Source organism: Mirounga angustirostris, unplaced genomic scaffold (assembly GCF_029215605.1).
Source record: "Mirounga angustirostris isolate CCGP_5_RB_7025 unplaced genomic scaffold, mMirAng1.0.hap1 SCAF_1, whole genome shotgun sequence".
Taxonomy (NCBI): Eukaryota; Metazoa; Chordata; class Mammalia; order Carnivora; family Phocidae; genus Mirounga; species Mirounga angustirostris.
The window spans coordinates 12,264,430-12,281,261 of NW_026991709.1; the positions used below are offsets into that span (position 1 = coordinate 12,264,430).

Genomic DNA, 16,832 nt, shown 5'->3' on the forward strand with positions numbered 1-16,832 from the left:
ATAATAAAAAGGCCTGTTGTTTGCGTGCAGCAAGTTTGTATCACCCTGTATGCAAATGCAGTGTGTCTGTATGTAAATGATCACAGTGTCCGGGCCAGTGGTACTCTTCCCCCCCACTCTGTTCTTCCTCCCCTCCTTCCCTCTCTCTTTTTTTAAAAAATAGGGAGCACTGTGAGTGACTGTGTTGAGGTCCTGGAAGCCGAGACAAGTAGCCCTTGGTGGGGACAGTGATCAAGGTCTCTAAGCTCTCCCTCGTGTGGCTGAGGGGGCTGGAGACATGCAGCCCAGGGAGGGGAGGCTTCTGGGCAGTGTGGCGGGGCTCGACCTTGCTGGGCTGATAAGACTCGTATCAGGAGGCCTGAGAGGACAGAATGAGCACAGTGCGGGTGGGCGTGAAGAGGCAGCGTCCAATGAATGGAAAACGTGTCCATCCAGCCCTTGGGTCTAAGAGGGAACGAGCTGCCTCTGAAGGGGGTGGTTTCCTTCCAAGAGGAAGCTGATCAGAGCTGACCTGGCTTGAAGTTGGGAGCCAGACGTGTTCATGTCTAAGGAACATTCCGCTAACACTTGGTGGGTGTCTATAAGGCGATTTGAAAGGCTTGGAAGAGGCAGAATTACAGCTGGTGTGTCTCAAGACTCACCGTCATCTGTTGTTTGCTCACACACAGGCTTGCTCCATTCTCCAGTTTTGTTCCGATCAGGAAGAAACCCTTGAACTTGAACACAGTAAGTTGTCCACGGCTCAAGATCTCTGAGGACCTCAAAGTCATACTGACACGTCATTGGCCACTAGGAACGAAGACAAAAATAAAAACAGGCCTCCACAGTGAAGGGACACCATCTTCTCTTCCGCCCCCCAATCTTACCAGTTATGATATTTACTTTGGGCTCAAAATAGGAAGCTGAAGGAAGCAGGTGTTCCTCCCGGTTCATCTCTGGGGACCCTGATAGCATCTTAAGGCGTGGGGCAAGGAATGATCATGGTCCTGACAAACCACTTCATTTCCTGAATTCTCTAGTTTAGATGCCATACAAACCATCCTACTCCCTTTTTAAAAGGAATTAGGTTGTATGGGCTGAATTGTGTCCCCTTCCCCATTCATATGTTGAAGTCCTAACCCTCAGTATCTTGGAAAGGGAGTTAGTTGGAGGTAATCGCGTTGAAATCGGCTCATTAGGACGAGCCCTAATCCAACATGACTGGCATCCTTGTAGGAAGAGAAGATCTGGACACGGACAGGCACATGCCACGTAAAGATGAGCCGGAGATGGGGTTGTTGCTTCTACAAGCTAAGGAACCAAAGATTGCCGGCAATCTGGGAGCTAGGAGAGACGCATGGAACAGATTCTTCCTCACAACCCTTGGAAGGACTATCACTGCCAACACCTGGATCTTGGATTTCGAGCCTCCAGAACCTTGAGACAACACGCTCCTGTTGGGTTTGGGGAGTTTGGTACAGCAGCCCGAGAACTGCGACATGGGTCCGTTAGAGTGACGCTCCATGTGATTTTTCCTTCCAAGAGCAAGTTTCTGACCCTGGCAGCCCGGGGTTCTCTTTAGACTTGTCCTCTGCGTGAGCACCTGAAATGCCCTCGTCCGGCAGCGGCCGGCCTCCTCTGCAAGGCACACACCTCGGCCTCCCTGACTCTGCTCAGTATGAATGTAAGCTATCCTCATTGATGATATATTCCTGAGTTTGGGAAACCAAAACAGTTTCCGGCAGAGTAAAGGGAACTAGAAGAGTATATGCCACCCATATTTCCATCATGGTTCTATTTCCTGACAGAAGGGTCGTATTTAAAATGTGTTACGTGAGGGGCACCTGGGTGGCTCAGTCGGTTAAGTGTCTGCCTTGGGCTCAGGTCATGGTTCCAGGGTCCTGGGATCGAGCCCTTCATCGGGCTCCCTGCTCTGCGGGAAGCCTGCTTCTCCCTCTCCCACTCCTCCTGCTCATGTTCTCTGTGTCAAATAAATAAATAAAATCTTAAAAAAAAAAAAAAATGTGTCAGGTGAATAGGAACTTCAACAGAAAGTGAGCACAGAGTCTTTTTTTTTTTTTTTTTACTTCAGTAATTGGTTATTTTTCTTTTGGCGTTGAGTTTGTTGACAACTTGTCTCTATTCCTTTACTGTAGGAGAAAGCCAAGCTCATTGATGACAAGAATTGGATTCTACCATTGACTACATGAAGAGTATGGTATAACTTCTAATAATTAAAAATAAAAAATCCGGGCTTTCATTCCTAGAAATCCCTTACCCCTAAAACCTTGCAATGCTATTTTTTCAGGGATTAAGCTCAGGGTTGACCCACAGCGGCAGCCAGGGAAGGACGGACATGAAAAGCCCTGCTCAAGTCCCCTCTGATTGCTTTTTCTAGCTGTCTTTCACACCTGGGCAATTTCTGGTTTTATCTGTTCACATTCTCCCATCAGGAAGAAACAGAATTTCTCGAAGCCTTTTATGCTATGAGTTTAGGGACTGGATACGGCAGCCTTTTAACGCTGCGTTCTCAAAGGGAACCCTAATTGTCTTAGGCCGTGTAGGCGCCATACCAGAACTCAGCGGGCGGCTCCTAAACAGCAAACATGTACTCCTCACAGTTCTCAAGGCTGAGAAGTCCAAGACCGAGGCACCGGCGAACTTGGGTCCAGCCAGCCAGTCTTCATGCTGTGTCTGCATCACAGGGCAGAAGGGCCTGCTCGGGGAGCTCTCTGGGGTCCCTTTTATAAGGCCGCTAATCCCCTGCCTCCCAAAGGCCCCACCTCCTAACACCGTCACACTGGGGATTAGGTTTCCACGTGTGAATTCGGTGGGGGGGCAGGAACATTCAGTCTAGAGCGTGTATAAACCGGTCCTGGTGACCCTGCAGACACCCGTGAGGGAGGACCTAGGGAGCAGGCAGCCCTTCTAACACTTGGCACACCACACCAAAGGCTTCCACACAGCAGGCGGAAGCAACAGGACCAATGTGTCACCAGATGCCTATCCTGTGGGCACATTCTAGATAAGCTAAAGCTAAACTGGGTGTTGCGCTTCATGCTCGGTGCAGGAGGCATGCAGGCGTGGTAGGCTGTGGAAACGGATCCTTCATGAGAGTACGCTGCTACGTCCCTGAGTGGGTCAATCCTGTCTTACCTTTGCATCCCAGCTTAGTGGAGATGCCTGCATTTGGCAAGTGACTATAAAACTCCTCATTCTGGGGCGCCTGGGTGGCTCAGATGGTTAAGTGTCTGCCTTTGGCTCAGGTCATGATCCCGGGGTCCTGGGATCGAGTCCTGCATTGGGCTTCCTGCTCAGCGGGGAGCCTGCTTCTCCCTCTGCCTCTCTCTCTCTGTGTCTCTTATGAATAAATAAATAAAATCTTTAAAAACTCCTCATTCTGTATTGCTTTCTAAGCACACATCTCCTGGGGGCTTGACTATAAGCAAAATCATCTATTCGGTGAAGAAGGCTGATATCCTGCAACATTCAATGGGGCATTTTGGGGGGGAAGTTAGCTTGAGATTTTGGGGGCCTGTGCAGTATGTACATATAAATTTGATTACATAATTCCTAAGACAACACACATGGGTGACCCTTTCCTCCCAAACTCTTGAGAATTAATTGACAGAACCAACATTTAATATAGAGGAGATGACATATATGTAACCTAACTTATATTAACATATATGTAAGACAGTTTAGGACCACAAATAGCATTCAGCTTGGAAGCACTAAGTATAAGGAAAAACCTGACCATGGATGAATGAAAATAGCCTTATTCTGTCTACATAAGTGGAAGGAAAAGCCCATGTATTGACCATACATGTTGTTCAGGTAACCGGACAAGTTTATTTTTTTCATTATGTCCTTAAACTCCCCCAAATCCTGTGAAGTAGGTTATCATCCCCACTTTATTGACAAAGTGGGTTATTTTTTTTAAAGATTTTATTTATTTATTTATTTATTTATTTATTTATTTATTTATTTATTTATGAGACAGAGAGCATGTGAATCTCAAGCAGACTCTGTGCTGAGTGTGGAGCCCAATGTGGGGCTTGATTCCACGACCCTGAGATCATGACCTGAGCTGAAACCGAGAGTCGGATGCTTAACTGATAGAGCCACACAAGCACCCCATGAAGTGCGTTATGCCCATCTTGTAGGCATGAGGAAGCCGAGGTCAAGAATGTGACTAGAGTCACATTGGCAGGAGCAACATTCCAACCAGGTCAGACTCCTAGCTCATGTTTTTAAAGGAACCATCCCCTGAAGAGGAGGAGAGCAATGGCGAAAACTGGGGTCAGACAGGTAAAATGTGACACTGTTCATCTAGCGTCCAGGGGTGGGACTGCCCTGACCATGGACTTGACTATTCTATGGTATACATGGGGCACAGACCCCATGATATATATATGCTATCTGAGTTTCAGACCATAAAATAGCAGTCATGCAGCATGTCACCTGATTCAGCTGACTGCAGCTTCCACCAGCCAACTGTTGAGTCAGCTCTACCCACCTTCTGCAACTTCCCTTCAGGGAGAGAAAGGCCTGCTCTGTGCTAACACCCTGAAGTCTGCTCTATGCATTTCCCTTGGGGCCTGGGAAGCATGAGCCAAATACCAGGTATCCCTCAGACTGGGAAGCTTCTGGCACTCAGAGGACCAGGCCTTAGATCCTCTGGACCATAAGGTGCTACCACCTTTCAAGACCCTGACTGGATGGCCTCCTAGCCTCCTTTCTCCATTATCATGGCCTCAGACTAACACTAGGCAAAGAAGGGGAGCCTACGTCTGAAATGCATATGATTTGCTGAGCTTACCTTTTCGTCAGAACCATTTTTCCAATATTGCACATTATAAACCCACAAGTTATAAATATTCCTCATGGTCCATGTTTCAGGTTCATTCTCAATTTTAGGGGCTAAGAAACGCATATGTAAAGAATTAGCAAGTGCTTCTACTTGCATTCCAGGTGGTCCAATCATGGCTAAGAGGAAGAGAACAAAGCAAAATGACAGTCAAAAATCACATTTTAAAAACATCAACATTTATTTTTCATAACTGTGCAGACCAACTGGTCGACTGAAGGACCCTGGTGTTTGATGTAAGTTTGCTACGACATTGATTGACATGGTCAAGGAAGGTAGTTGGATTTTGTTTCTTAAAAAAAATCTGATAGCCTTTTATTAATCAAGTTTAGTCCATTTATATTTATTGTGATTTCTGATATTTTGGGTTTTCTATAAAGACTTTTTTTTTTTTTTGTGGTTTGTTTCTCTCCTGTTTTTGATTTCTACTGGGTCGAATTTTCTTTTCTTTTTTTTTTTTTAAAGATTTTATTTATTTATTTGAGAGAGAGAATGAGAGAGCACATGAGAGGGGGGAGGGTCAGAGGGAGAAGCAGGCTCCCCGCCGAGCAGGGAGCCCAATGCAGGACTCGATCCCGGGACTCCAGGATCATGACCTGAGCCGAAGGCAGTCGCTTAACTAACTGAGCCACCCAGGCGCCCTACTGGGTCGAATTTTCTTTATTTCCTTTGCTGGGTTGGAAGCTACAGATGGTATTTCTACTACTTTTAGTGTCTAACATACATAATTAATCATACACACTTTCCAAAAAAGTCTGTAGCTGTTTCTGCCCAAATGCTCTTTTATTGGATATTCATGTGGCTAGCCCCTTTGCTTCGTTTGGGTCTCGGTTCAAATGTCACCTCCTCAGAGAGACTTTTTACCACCCTATGTAAAGAGCAGCTCCCAACATATCCTGCCCTGGTACCTTGCTTTATTTCCTTGAGAGCCACAGTCACATCTGTCATAAAATATGTTATCTATTTGTTTATCTGTCTTCCCCCCATTAGAGTGTATGCTTCCTGAGGGCCGGGATTTTGTCTTGCTATTATAGCTTCTGCACTAAGAATGTGCCTGGCATATAGTAGCTGCTCAATAATAATTGTACAATGAATAATAAACATCTCTGGGCAACTGTGCTATTTGAGTTATATCCTGTTTTCTTCTCTGACTGCTGTTATTCTTATTTTTATTTTTTATTTTTTGAAGCTGTTAATGGGACTGCTTCCAGCATTTTACCTTGTCTTTAATCTGCTGGTAGCTAAGAACCAGATAATAAAATTTATTAGAGATCTTTTCAAAGCAAGTATAAACAGATTCTTTGTGACTTCTTGCAGCACTTTCCTGTCATAGAAACTTCAAGAGGCAAGGATCTAAAGTAGGGTAACTGTTGCTAAGAGCATAGACACAGGGGCCTCAGGGGCCTGGCTCTGAATCCTTACTGGGCCATTCCTTATCTGTATGACCTTTGGGCAAGCTGCTTTTCTATTCTGTATTAATTTCTAGAGGGAATTTCCGCAGATGGGCCCAACATAGGAATTGGAACCAGCCAGGACCTGGTAAGTCAGTTAGCAATTACAGGAGCAGAAACCTGTACTATGTTTTGGAAATTTGACTACTAAGCTGCTTGTATTTTTTTAATGTTGATTTTTCTTAGCTTTTATAAAGATACCTTTAGAAAAGATAATATAACTTTGATAATTTCTGACTCCAGAAATAAGAGTTTTGTTGTCAAGCCTAGGACAGAATTGGGAAAGAACAGAAGGGTATCCCAGCTGCATTCCCCACCAGGGAAGGCAAAACTGTGGGAGCCATGGGGGTCCAGAGCAGGGAGTGGTATAAAGACCCCGCACCGCACAGACACAATCCTTCCAGTGCTTTCCTGGAGCTTCTCCTTGGAAGGCTGCACTTGAGTCTTGTTCATGAGGTTCTTGTCACCCCTCATCCTCTTACTGTCTCAATTGCTATAAGGTGGTTTCATTCATTTCCAATTCCTGATGTTCTAATTATGTTCACCTCATGACCTCTGGTGAATCCCCATGACCCGCCAGATCTAACCTGGGAACATTCTTTCAGATGCTTACCAGCCAGCCTGACCCAACACATCTGTCATTAGTCGAATCCATTGCTCTGGCCTTCATTCTGGGCAGACTGGCTGTCTACCTGGTTGTCTTCCTGTCTCTCTATACCTGCCTCGAATAACCTTTATTCTTCTGCCTGTCATGTCACATTTCCTTCTATCCTGACTCCAAACTGACTTCCTCCCAGAAAATGTACTACATTAATCCTTCCAGTTCTTCTCATTAACAACACTGGCCTCAACTCATTCTTCACCCATAAGGCATTAATGTTAATATATTTATATTTAATTATTGTATTAACTTTATGACCATCCCTTCCTGTCTCTCCCATAGACTTCTTTCTGGCCATAGCCCTCCTTATTATAACCCCTACGCTCCTTGTGCAAGGCCACCCACTCTGTGGGTGCTCAAAGAATCCTCCCTGACCAGGCTACCCCATGGGGAAAGAAAACCAAGGCATGATGATGGCATTACAATGAAATGGAAAAGAAAGTGGCTTACTGTCATCCACAGGACAGAAGGTGATGTTTACCCAGTCTGAATGCTCATCTGCAAATTCAGCCCTGACTCTCAAGGTGTGATCACCATACTTGGAAAGACTTGAGAAATCACATTCCGTCAAGGCAGTACTTGTGCATATATCTTGGAATTTCCTATAACTGTAAAATCAGAAAAATAAAACCATGAAAATTCTCACTTCAGTCTCTCTGGGGCTGACGGGTGCTTTATTAACCCCTACTACCAAAGGATAATGTAGGATAATGTGAGAAAAATAAACTGAATTCTTAATCATCACTTTTGATGAATAGCATGCATCATTTATATGAGCATTTCCCCAACTGTGCTCCATGGGATTTCAGTGATTCTTGAGATATTATAAGTAGTTTCAAAAATAATCTGTCCCTGGGTGCCTGGGTGGCTCAGTCGGTTAAGCATCTGCCTCCGGCTTGGGTCATGATCTCAGGGTCCTGGGATGGAGCCCGGCATTGGGTTCTCCGCTCAGCAGGGAGTCTGCTTCTCCCTCTCTCCCTCTCAAATAAATAAATAAATAAAATTAAAAAAAATATATCTGTCCCATGGTCAAATGATTTGGGGCAGAATCAAAGTTAAACATAAAGAGGTGTCTGTCTGCATAACAGAACTCCCTCAGTGACTTTCATATCTTAATGAGCACGTGCCTCTCCAAAATGGGGTTGAGTCTTCAATATATTTGACCAAGAAAGCTTCCCTCCTTGATTATGCTGTTTATGAAAGCAGAGGGACATGGTCTGTGAATACTGTATACACAGATTAGCTAAATAGTGTCCCGAAAATGACTATTGCTGCAACTACTCTGGAAAAACTATGCAACGATTTGTTCTTATACAGATTTGTTTTATACAATGTGTTTAAAACAGAGCTCCAGCCCTGACACCTACTCCTGAAGGGAGGGTGGCAGAAACGTGAAGTTGAAGAAGGAAAAGGATGTCTGGGAAGACCGACAGGTGTGTGTGACCACCTCGCGACCACCTGAGGAGGTGTAATCAGCTCCACCTGACCCGAGGACACCCAGGCTCCTGTCTCGCAAAAAGGGGGGGTTTGGCCTGACTGGTTCCTCAGTGTACCTTCCTCCGATTTGGCCGCCCTTAGAGGTGACAACGAAAGTGATAAAAATAGTAACAGCCCACTTGTCAAGCACTTAGGTGTCAGGCAGGGCAGGAAGTGTTTTTTATCTGTATTACCTCACTGAATTCACAAGCCCAGGAGGGCAGAATGGGGATCACTCCTATTTTATAGATGGGGCGCAGGTATGGAGAACCTAAGAAACTTGCCCAATGGAGCTGGGATCGGTTTGACTTCAGAGCCCACAGTCTTAAGCACCACACCTCACCACGTTCTTGGCGATGCCCAGAACAATTTCTGGCTAAAAGTAGGTAGAGATAATTGGGCTCAGACTATTCTACAATCTGCTCTTTTCATGTACTATACCACAAACATTCGTCAATCAATTCTTCATGGGCTGCCTAACATCCCACCATTTGGAGACTCCAGGGGTCATGGCACGAAGGGGGCTTCCCCACACGTGGCCACTTCCTTCATTTAAACTAGCGTGTCAAGTGGCTGGAACATGGAATATTCCAGAAGTTGTTTTGCAATAACTTCTCTCTCCCCAGGTCATTTTTATGGCATTTAAAAATATTTTTCTCTTGGGGCACCTGGGTGGCTCAGTCGTTAAGCGTCTGCCTTTGGCTCAGGTCATGATCCCAGGGTCCTGGGATCGAGCCCCGCATCGGGCTCCCTGCTCAGCGGGAGGCCTACTTCTCCCTCTCCCACTCCCCCTGCTTGTGTTCCCTCTCTCACTGTGTCTCTCTCTGTCAGATAAATAAATAAAATCTTTAAAAATATATATATTTTTCTCCCCATTAAATAGGTCATATAACCCATTCTCCACATTTACATCTCAGGTTTTCAAAGATGTTTCCATAGTCAAATCACCAATCCATCCTCCCAAGCACGCCTCGGGTCACCCCTGCCCCATGTACACATATAAGAGAGTCTGTTCTACCCAACCTCTCAAGCTGAATTCTAAACAAGTCTTTCACAAGCTATGGAAAACAGTAATCAGATTTTTCTAGATCAAATTTCTTGATCTAGACACAAGGACACCCCCAGCACATGCTTTGTTTTTCCCAGCACATCTCATGCTCAGTCTGCACTTCTGTGCTAAGGATACCTGACTCTTGGTTGCTGGGAAGCCACTAGGAACTCGTACCTACAAGATGGACATCCCAACCAAATACCTCTACTATAAGGGCACAGAACAGAACAACAAAGGATAAACGGATGGGGGGAGAGAGAGAGGGAGGTTAATTTTGCACAGTGAAATCTCTAGAGCTGTCAAGACTGCAGAAACAGACATGAAATTATCAAACCAATCAGTGGTAGAAAATACACAGCAGGGAAAAATCAGCGGCAGAATCACCTGTCCTAAATCCTTGAGTAAACTGACAAATTGGACTAAGGATTGTAGGTCAGATGAAAGTCCTGCCCCAACGTTAAACAGCCAACCTTGATAGCTGTAGGTGGTAATGTAAAAGATTATCCTTGCTCTTTGGAAATTCACCATGAAATATTAAGGGGCAAAGGGCATGATGTAAGACAGAGAGAGAGGGAGAAAGGAAATGTGGCAAATCTTAAAGATCGGTGAATCTGGACATAAGCTATTTGGAAGTTCTTTGCACTCTACTTGAAATCTTTTTTTTTTTTTTTTTTAAGATTTTATTTATTTATTTGTCAGAGTGAAAGAGCACAAAGCAGGGGGAGCAGCAGGCAGAGAGGGAGAAGCAGACTCCCTGCTGAGCAGGGAGCCCGACGTGGGGCTTGATCCCAGAACCCTGGGATCATGACCTGAGCTGAAGGCAGACGCCTAACCGACTGAGCCACCCAGGCGCCCCTGTCCTTGAAATGTTAAAATGTTCTGTTAGCGGGGAATTACTTCGAACTAAAAAGTGCCCGAAAAAGTCAACAAAGACTATCTTATTCATCTTCCTACGTCTTCTCTGCCTCAGCAGGCCTGGGATATGTTTGTAAAAGAAATCTGGAGGAGAAGGAGTGTGGGATTAATGGGATCTGGGACCTTGTTTCCTCCTGCTTCATCGAAGGGACTGCCTATCTTTGTATGTTTCTGAGTCACGTTGGAAGCAGGTGTGTTGGCTTATCACCCATTGGCCCCCTGCTGCTGTTTGCACTTGGCATAAAGGTGCGTCACCTGCATGCAGCCGGTGGTGCACGATGGCAAGCTGCTGAGGGAGGGCTGACAGAGGGAAAAACCGACCGGCAGGGCAGGTCCTGGGAGGTCAGAACACCACTGGGATAACTGTCTTGCTGACACTCACCCTTCCTTCATAAGCCTCTGATGCTTTCAGAGGCTAGAGCTTTTCACAGCCAGTAGCCAGGTGTCTTACTTTCAATTTTAGGACACAGCCACAGGGGCGCCTGGGTGGCTCAGTTGGTTAAGTGACTGCCTTCGGCTCAGGTCATGATCCTGGAGTCCCTGGATCGAGTCCCGCATCGGGCTCCTGCTCGGCAGGGAGTCTGCTTTGCCCTCTGACCCTATCCCCTCTCATGTGCTCTCTCTCATTCTCTCTCTCTCAAATAAGTAAATAAAATCTTTCTTTAGGACATAGCCACAGAGTAACTAAGCACCCACTATGCAAATCATCTGCACCCCACAGCACGGCGGTGTTCTGTTATAATCTGCTGGAGGGGATGGGTGGTAGCACGGCAAGGGCCAACCTGCTTTGCATACCTGTTCTCCTGGATGGCTCCCACTTGCAAATCATTGACTTCGAGCAATACTGCTCTCCTAAGTGGGGATGATCTCAGTGACATTTTTTCTCTTAAAAAACATCAATTGTGACAAATCCTTGTGTTGCAATAGGCTACCACTATGGCCAATGACATCCTCAGCCACATGATCAAACGTCCCGTACATACCAGTGGCTCTGTGGTCATCAAACGGTGAACCATCCCAACAAGAAAAAGTAAAAAAGACTTGTATCTTCTCAGAGAACAGAACTTTCACAAGAATTTCCCGGACAGAAAGAAAAAGGTCAGCAGGGAGGTTCCCTAAGGGCTGTCATGGTCATGCGGGTGAGAGCAGTCAGACTCTCTCTTGTGGTCTGGCCCAGTGACCAGCTCAGGGCCTTCCCTCCAAGAGCACCCAGACTCACCTTTGGTACTGAGCTGTGAAAGTCAGATTTCCTTTGGGAAAGGCAGGCAACTCCCACTGTAGAATGTTCTTGAAATTAACTGACTTCATTCTGACATTTTCAGGAGGTGGCACCATTCCTAATGCTGTAAAAATAAAAGGGAAAAGTCTGCATCTTTGTTCCTCAAAAAAGTTGCACAAGTAAATGACTATATCCAACACTTGGGTCTCCCCTATGGCTCCATGTCTTCAAATGGGCATGTGGGTGAAGGAAGAAGAGACACACATTAGCTGTACTGAGGAGTCTGGATTTTATCTGAAGAAATGCTGGGGTGGGGGTGGGGGGTGTTGGAGGTTGGGGTGGGACAGAGAGCAAGAGTGAAATAGGGACAGATGGGGTGACCAGGATTTGGGTGATGGGAGAAAGGTGGGGCAGATGGATTTTAGATATATTTCCAGAGGTACAGACTCTAGACTTTCTGATACTTTTGGTGTGGAGAAGTTAATATTCATTCCTGGCTTAAGCATCTGAATTATGCTTTTATTTTTTACATTACAATTATACAATTATACAATTATAACCCCTGATTGGGGCTGGGGGCAAGGACATCAACAGTCCCATTTTAGCTGCATTAGGTCTGAGATGCTGGAGACAGATGCACACAGGAATGTCCCAGACAGCTGGAGAAAGGAGCCTGTGCATAAAGGAGAGATCTGGGCTAGAGGCAGAAATCATTTTTAAACTTTTTAATAGAAAATATTAAACACACACAAAAGCAGACGGAAGAGTATGATAAACCACCACCGGCCCATCACGCAAGGGTGCCAACAGAGATTCACATTTGAGTCACGGGCCTATGGCTGGTATTTAATGCCAGGGTTCTGCTGGCATCCCCTACAGGGATAGCGTGAGGGGAGGGTGGAGGGCCTGGGCAAGAACTGGGCTATACAGAGATCTGGCAGAGGTGGAGGATGCTAGGTAGAAACAGCCCGAGAGATAGGAGGAAAACCAGGAGCCTGCGGTATCCTGGAAGGCCAGGGATGAATTCATCAGAAAGCAAGGAGGGGCCCGTCGTTGTTTGAACCCAGGCAGGAAATTTAGAGGAGGGCAGCAAAGGTTTCAGTGGATTTAGAACTCCGAAGGCACAGAGCTGTGGAGTTGAGGGGCAGACCTCAGATGTTGGGGTGCTGAGGACTGAATGGGAAGCCCTGACGGCCGGACCCGGCACCCGATCACTTCCAGTGCGCCTCTGGGGTCCGCTCAGGGGTCGCCTTGGGGCCATCGCTGCCGGCGTCGTAGCTCGGCCTTCAGTTCCCAAGCGCACGTCGGGCCGTCGCCCCCTCCCCGCGGACCCCTCACCTGACATCAGGAGGCAGCCGCCCAGCCAGCTCCGCAGGCTCCTCGGCATGGCGGCGCCGGGAGCCGGGCGGGCGCTCGGCGGGGGGGGCCGCGGCAGCTGCCGGGCAAGCGCCCCCCAGCCCGCGCCCCGAAGCGCCGGCCGGTCCACCCCACCCCGCGCCGAGGCCGCTTCCGGGTACTGGGGGGCGGGGCGAGACGAGACCCCGCCCCCTCCCTGGGCCCCGCCCCGGTCGGAGTCCAGCGCCTCGCTTTGCTGCGGGGAGAGGGCGGTGTCCCCGGGGCCTGGCGGGGCGTAGGGAGACGCGGAGGGAGGGGACCTTGCTTCCCCCAAAGCGGGGGGTGCAAAAGACCAGTAGCAAAACTGTACGTACCGTGCCCCGATTGGGGAGACGCCTCCCCCAACATTAAATGCATGCTTTTCCAAGTTAAATAAATACACTACAACGCCCACCCAGAGATTCTATCTGGGGTTATGGGTGGTGGTGGTTTTTCTTGACACCATTCAGTATTCCCCAAGTTTTCTCCAGTGAAAACTTTCTCCAAGTTTTCTCTATGATCCCCTCTGCCCGCAAATAGGTTGATTTTAAAGCTCTCCATTAGCAAGGACAGTTTGAAAGGGTCTTCTTTACCCCCTCCCACCCAGGGATAAACACCACACAAAACCAAGTCGTTTATGGGGCAAAAACTTGTTACTCTCACAAGACTGCTTGAAAGAAGTTTAATTTCCTCTTTCAAAGCTTGGGCAGTGGTGAGGTTGGAAAACCCAGAGCAGGGTAAGTACAGAGTGATGTAAGGTACTGCTTGAGGTCTGACCACCAGGAACATAGCCCCTGAGGATGAATGTTCCCTTGGCCCCTCCCGGCACTGGCACACAGAGGGACTTTTGTTTAACTCTAGAGATGCCAGCAGAACCACAAAGCGGCTGCATTTTTACACTCTCTAATGAGAAACAACTCTGAGGACATAACCAAGTTTTATTAAAAAGTATTTATCCTTCACCAGCTTCAATTATACAAAATATAAAACACACACACGCATAAAAGCTATAAAAAGGGTATTCCAAAAGATCACTCTGGAAAGCTTTCAAAATATGAGAGATGATTTAAGAGGGCAGAGAATTGAACTGGTCACACGAAAAGGTCCCCTTCCTATGGAATTTCATCATGTCATTAAATAATCCCTTCTCCTCTCACATCCCTCTTTTGAGTTACTTTTGAACAGTCATAAAAACAATCTCTTCAAAGTCCTTGAACTAGGACGCATAATAGTTGTTTTCCCCCTTTTGAATTGATCTAGAAGAAAGGTCTGAGAAGCCTGCTCTTGGGGCAAGGGGAATGAGATAGGAGGTCCCATAGAGTTGGTTCACCCTGGGGGCTTCTCAGGGTTGTAGCACCTCCACCAGAGTCTTCATTCCTATGTATTTTCTAATATTTCTCCTAGCACCACAGGATCTTGGAGATTACCTAGTCCAATCCCTTTATTTCCTAAATGAAGAAACTGAGTCTCAGAGAGGCTAAGCAAAGTACCCAGGGTCACACAGGGAAAGAGCAGCAGAGTCAGACCTGAGTCCCAGTTCTTGTGTGGTTTGCTACATGATGTTCTAGAACTTCCCTCCCTCCCCCTCCAACACAGGAACTTTGGTCACACATAGGACACTTGGAATCAGTGCACACATCACTTCTTAAATTGTTAAATAGGCTCTCCAGAAATTTTGTGACTTATCTCTTCTGAAGACTTTGAAACAATTTTCCATTTGTTCTCGTTTTTTTTTTTTTTTATTTTAAAATTTGGCACTGAGATTCTATCCCCCTCTCTCATGCAAATGTTTCCTATTAGTCACCTGCCTGACGCTAGAGTTACTGATGTGTGTGAGTTTGTCTTCCTCACTCAGATTGAGGAGGGCTGGCCAAGTGGCCGAGAGCCAAATTCTCTGAGTGTAGATGACAGAATACTACATGTGGGAGGAGCCCTAGACTGGGCTGGACCTTCCCTCCTTCCAAGATGTGCTTCTGTTTCTTTGTGGGTCCCCTGCCTTTCCCTCCGGCTGCCTTCCCTTCCTTCTCTTTTCCTGCCTGCTTTCTGGCTCCTTCCTTGAGCCTGCTGGACTCAACACTGCAGACTGCTCCTGCACCTGCTCAGAACCCCGCTGAGTGTCTTTCTTTTCTTTCCCCACTCCCACCCTGGCTAATTTCATTATTTCCCAGAAATCTTGCAGGGCCCTGGACCACCCCTGCAAACCACATGTAAACAAGGCACTGAAGGATCCGCAGGTCTGGTTCCGGTTCCGACTCCTCTCCCACACTGGTAATTTGCATAGATGCCATCACCAGGAACCCCCCCCCCCCCGCCCCCCCGCCCCGGAGGAGCCAGCCGAAGTCTCCAACACTTTCCCTGGGAACATTGCAGACCACAAGGGAGAAGTGGCAGTGCAGGGGGGGAAACCATGAAGGTATTGGTCATTCCACGTTCATTAAATATTCTGGGGGTTCATCTCATTATATAGCCGTCCCTGATGTCAACATCTGACTCAGAACTGTCACTTTTATCAGAAAGCACATCTTCAGGCCACGGGCACTCTGCAGAGGGGGTGGGGGAGGGTGGCTGTGTCCCTTCCCCGTGGGCCGCCAGAAAACCTGTTTCCAGTTGATGGGAATCCTCGAGGTCGAACGTCTCTTCTGGAAAACTTGGTAACCCTGGAGGGACTTCTGAGTCATCATCGAGGGCGCTCACGAACACAGAGCTTAGATTTACATTGAAGGTAATTTTGTCCCCAGCCTCTTCCATGGAGCTGCTGTCCTCCTCGGAAAGGGGGTCCTGTAGCAGCTTCCCTCCCCCCTTGTAGGCCCCACTTGCGCATTCCGACCACCTGGGGCAGGGCCCTGGTGTCATCAGCGGCTCAGAGTCCTGCTCAGACAGGTCAGCCTCCTCAGTGTTGGGCTCCAGGCAGTCCCCGCACGTGGCCAAGGAGGCAGAGGTGGGACGGAGAAGCCCACCCATTAGCCCATGCTTGGTATAGCCACCGGTGCTTGTCACAGGGTCTGTGGCTTCATCATTGCTGTCACTCTCGTCGTCGTAATTGTAATTCCACACCTTCTTCTTCCTGTTAACGTGAATCACCTCCACGAAAGCCACTGCTTCCACTGGTGGCATCTCAGGGAATACCCAGGCTGACGAGTTGTAATTCTTAAAAAAAAAAAAAAAGAGGGAGAGAGAGAGAGAGAGAAAGTATCAATTCTGTTTGTTCTGTACTTTTTTTTTTTTTTTAAAGATTTTTTATTTATTTATTTGAGAGAGAGAGAATGAGAGACAGAGAGCATGAGAGGGAGGAGGGTCAGAGGGAGAAGCAGACTCCCTGCCGAGCAGGGAGCCCGATGCGGGACCCGATCCCGGGACTCCAGGATCATGACCTGAGCCGAAGGCAGTCGCCCAACCAACTGAGCCACCCAGGCGCCCATTGTTCTGTACTTTTTGACATAATAAAACTCAGTAACAAGAGCTAATAGTTACGTAGTGCTTACTTACTATTTGCCAGGCGCTGGTCCTAGTGCTTAGCCTTATAATGCATTTTACCCTCACAACTGTGCCATGAATTGGGCTTATGCTTCTTGTCCCCATTTTATAGGTGAGAAAACAAGGCAGAGAGGTAAAGAAACTTGCCCAAGGTTCATGAATAATGAGTGGGGGAGGCTGGATTTCAAGCTAGGTAGGCTGCCTGCAGCAGGGACGAGGTTCTGGCTTCTACTCCTTCCTACCCTGCTCCCCTCGCTGCTTCTTGCATGTCAGGGGGATCGATCCATTTAGATTCTGGATTGCCAAGACATTCTTAAGGGGTGTCAGGGAACCGTGAGTGAGGAGAGTTGCTAGGAAGCCGA

The 16,832-nt window shown here is 47.3% G+C and overlaps 2 protein-coding genes across 10 annotated transcripts in view; both read right to left on the minus strand.

Annotated features, from left to right (window-relative positions):
- IL10RB (interleukin 10 receptor subunit beta) overlaps window positions 1–13,133 on the minus strand; it is a 31,541-nt gene extending 18,408 nt beyond the window's left edge. The window contains exons 1-5 of one of the 4 annotated variants that reach the window (XM_045902535.3): window positions 12,961–13,132; window positions 11,623–11,746; window positions 7,412–7,569; window positions 4,802–4,968; window positions 642–789 (exon numbers count right to left, since the gene is read on the minus strand). In XM_045902535.3, coding sequence (XP_045758491.1) covers window positions 642–789; window positions 4,802–4,968; window positions 7,412–7,569; window positions 11,623–11,746; window positions 12,961–13,009 — 646 coding nt within the window. In that variant the 5' untranslated portion in view covers window positions 13,010–13,132. Of the gene's footprint in view, window positions 1–641; window positions 790–4,801; window positions 4,969–7,411; window positions 7,570–11,622; window positions 11,747–12,772; window positions 12,794–12,960 lie in introns of those variants that run through there. The other 3 variants (XM_045902534.3, XM_064579385.1, XM_054504107.2) reach the window with 3 other exon arrangements.
- A 783-nt stretch (window positions 13,134–13,916) lies between these two features.
- Window positions 13,917–16,832, minus strand: part of IFNAR2 (interferon alpha and beta receptor subunit 2) — a 37,321-nt gene continuing 34,405 nt past the window's right edge. For 5 of the 6 annotated variants that reach the window (XM_045902538.3, XM_045902537.3, XM_045902536.3 and 2 more), the window contains one exon: window positions 13,917–16,143. In XM_045902538.3, the coding sequence (XP_045758494.2) occupies window positions 15,448–16,143 (696 nt within the window). In that variant the 3' untranslated portion in view covers window positions 13,917–15,447. The remainder of the gene's footprint in view (window positions 16,144–16,832) is intronic. The other variant, XM_045902539.3, reaches the window with a different exon arrangement.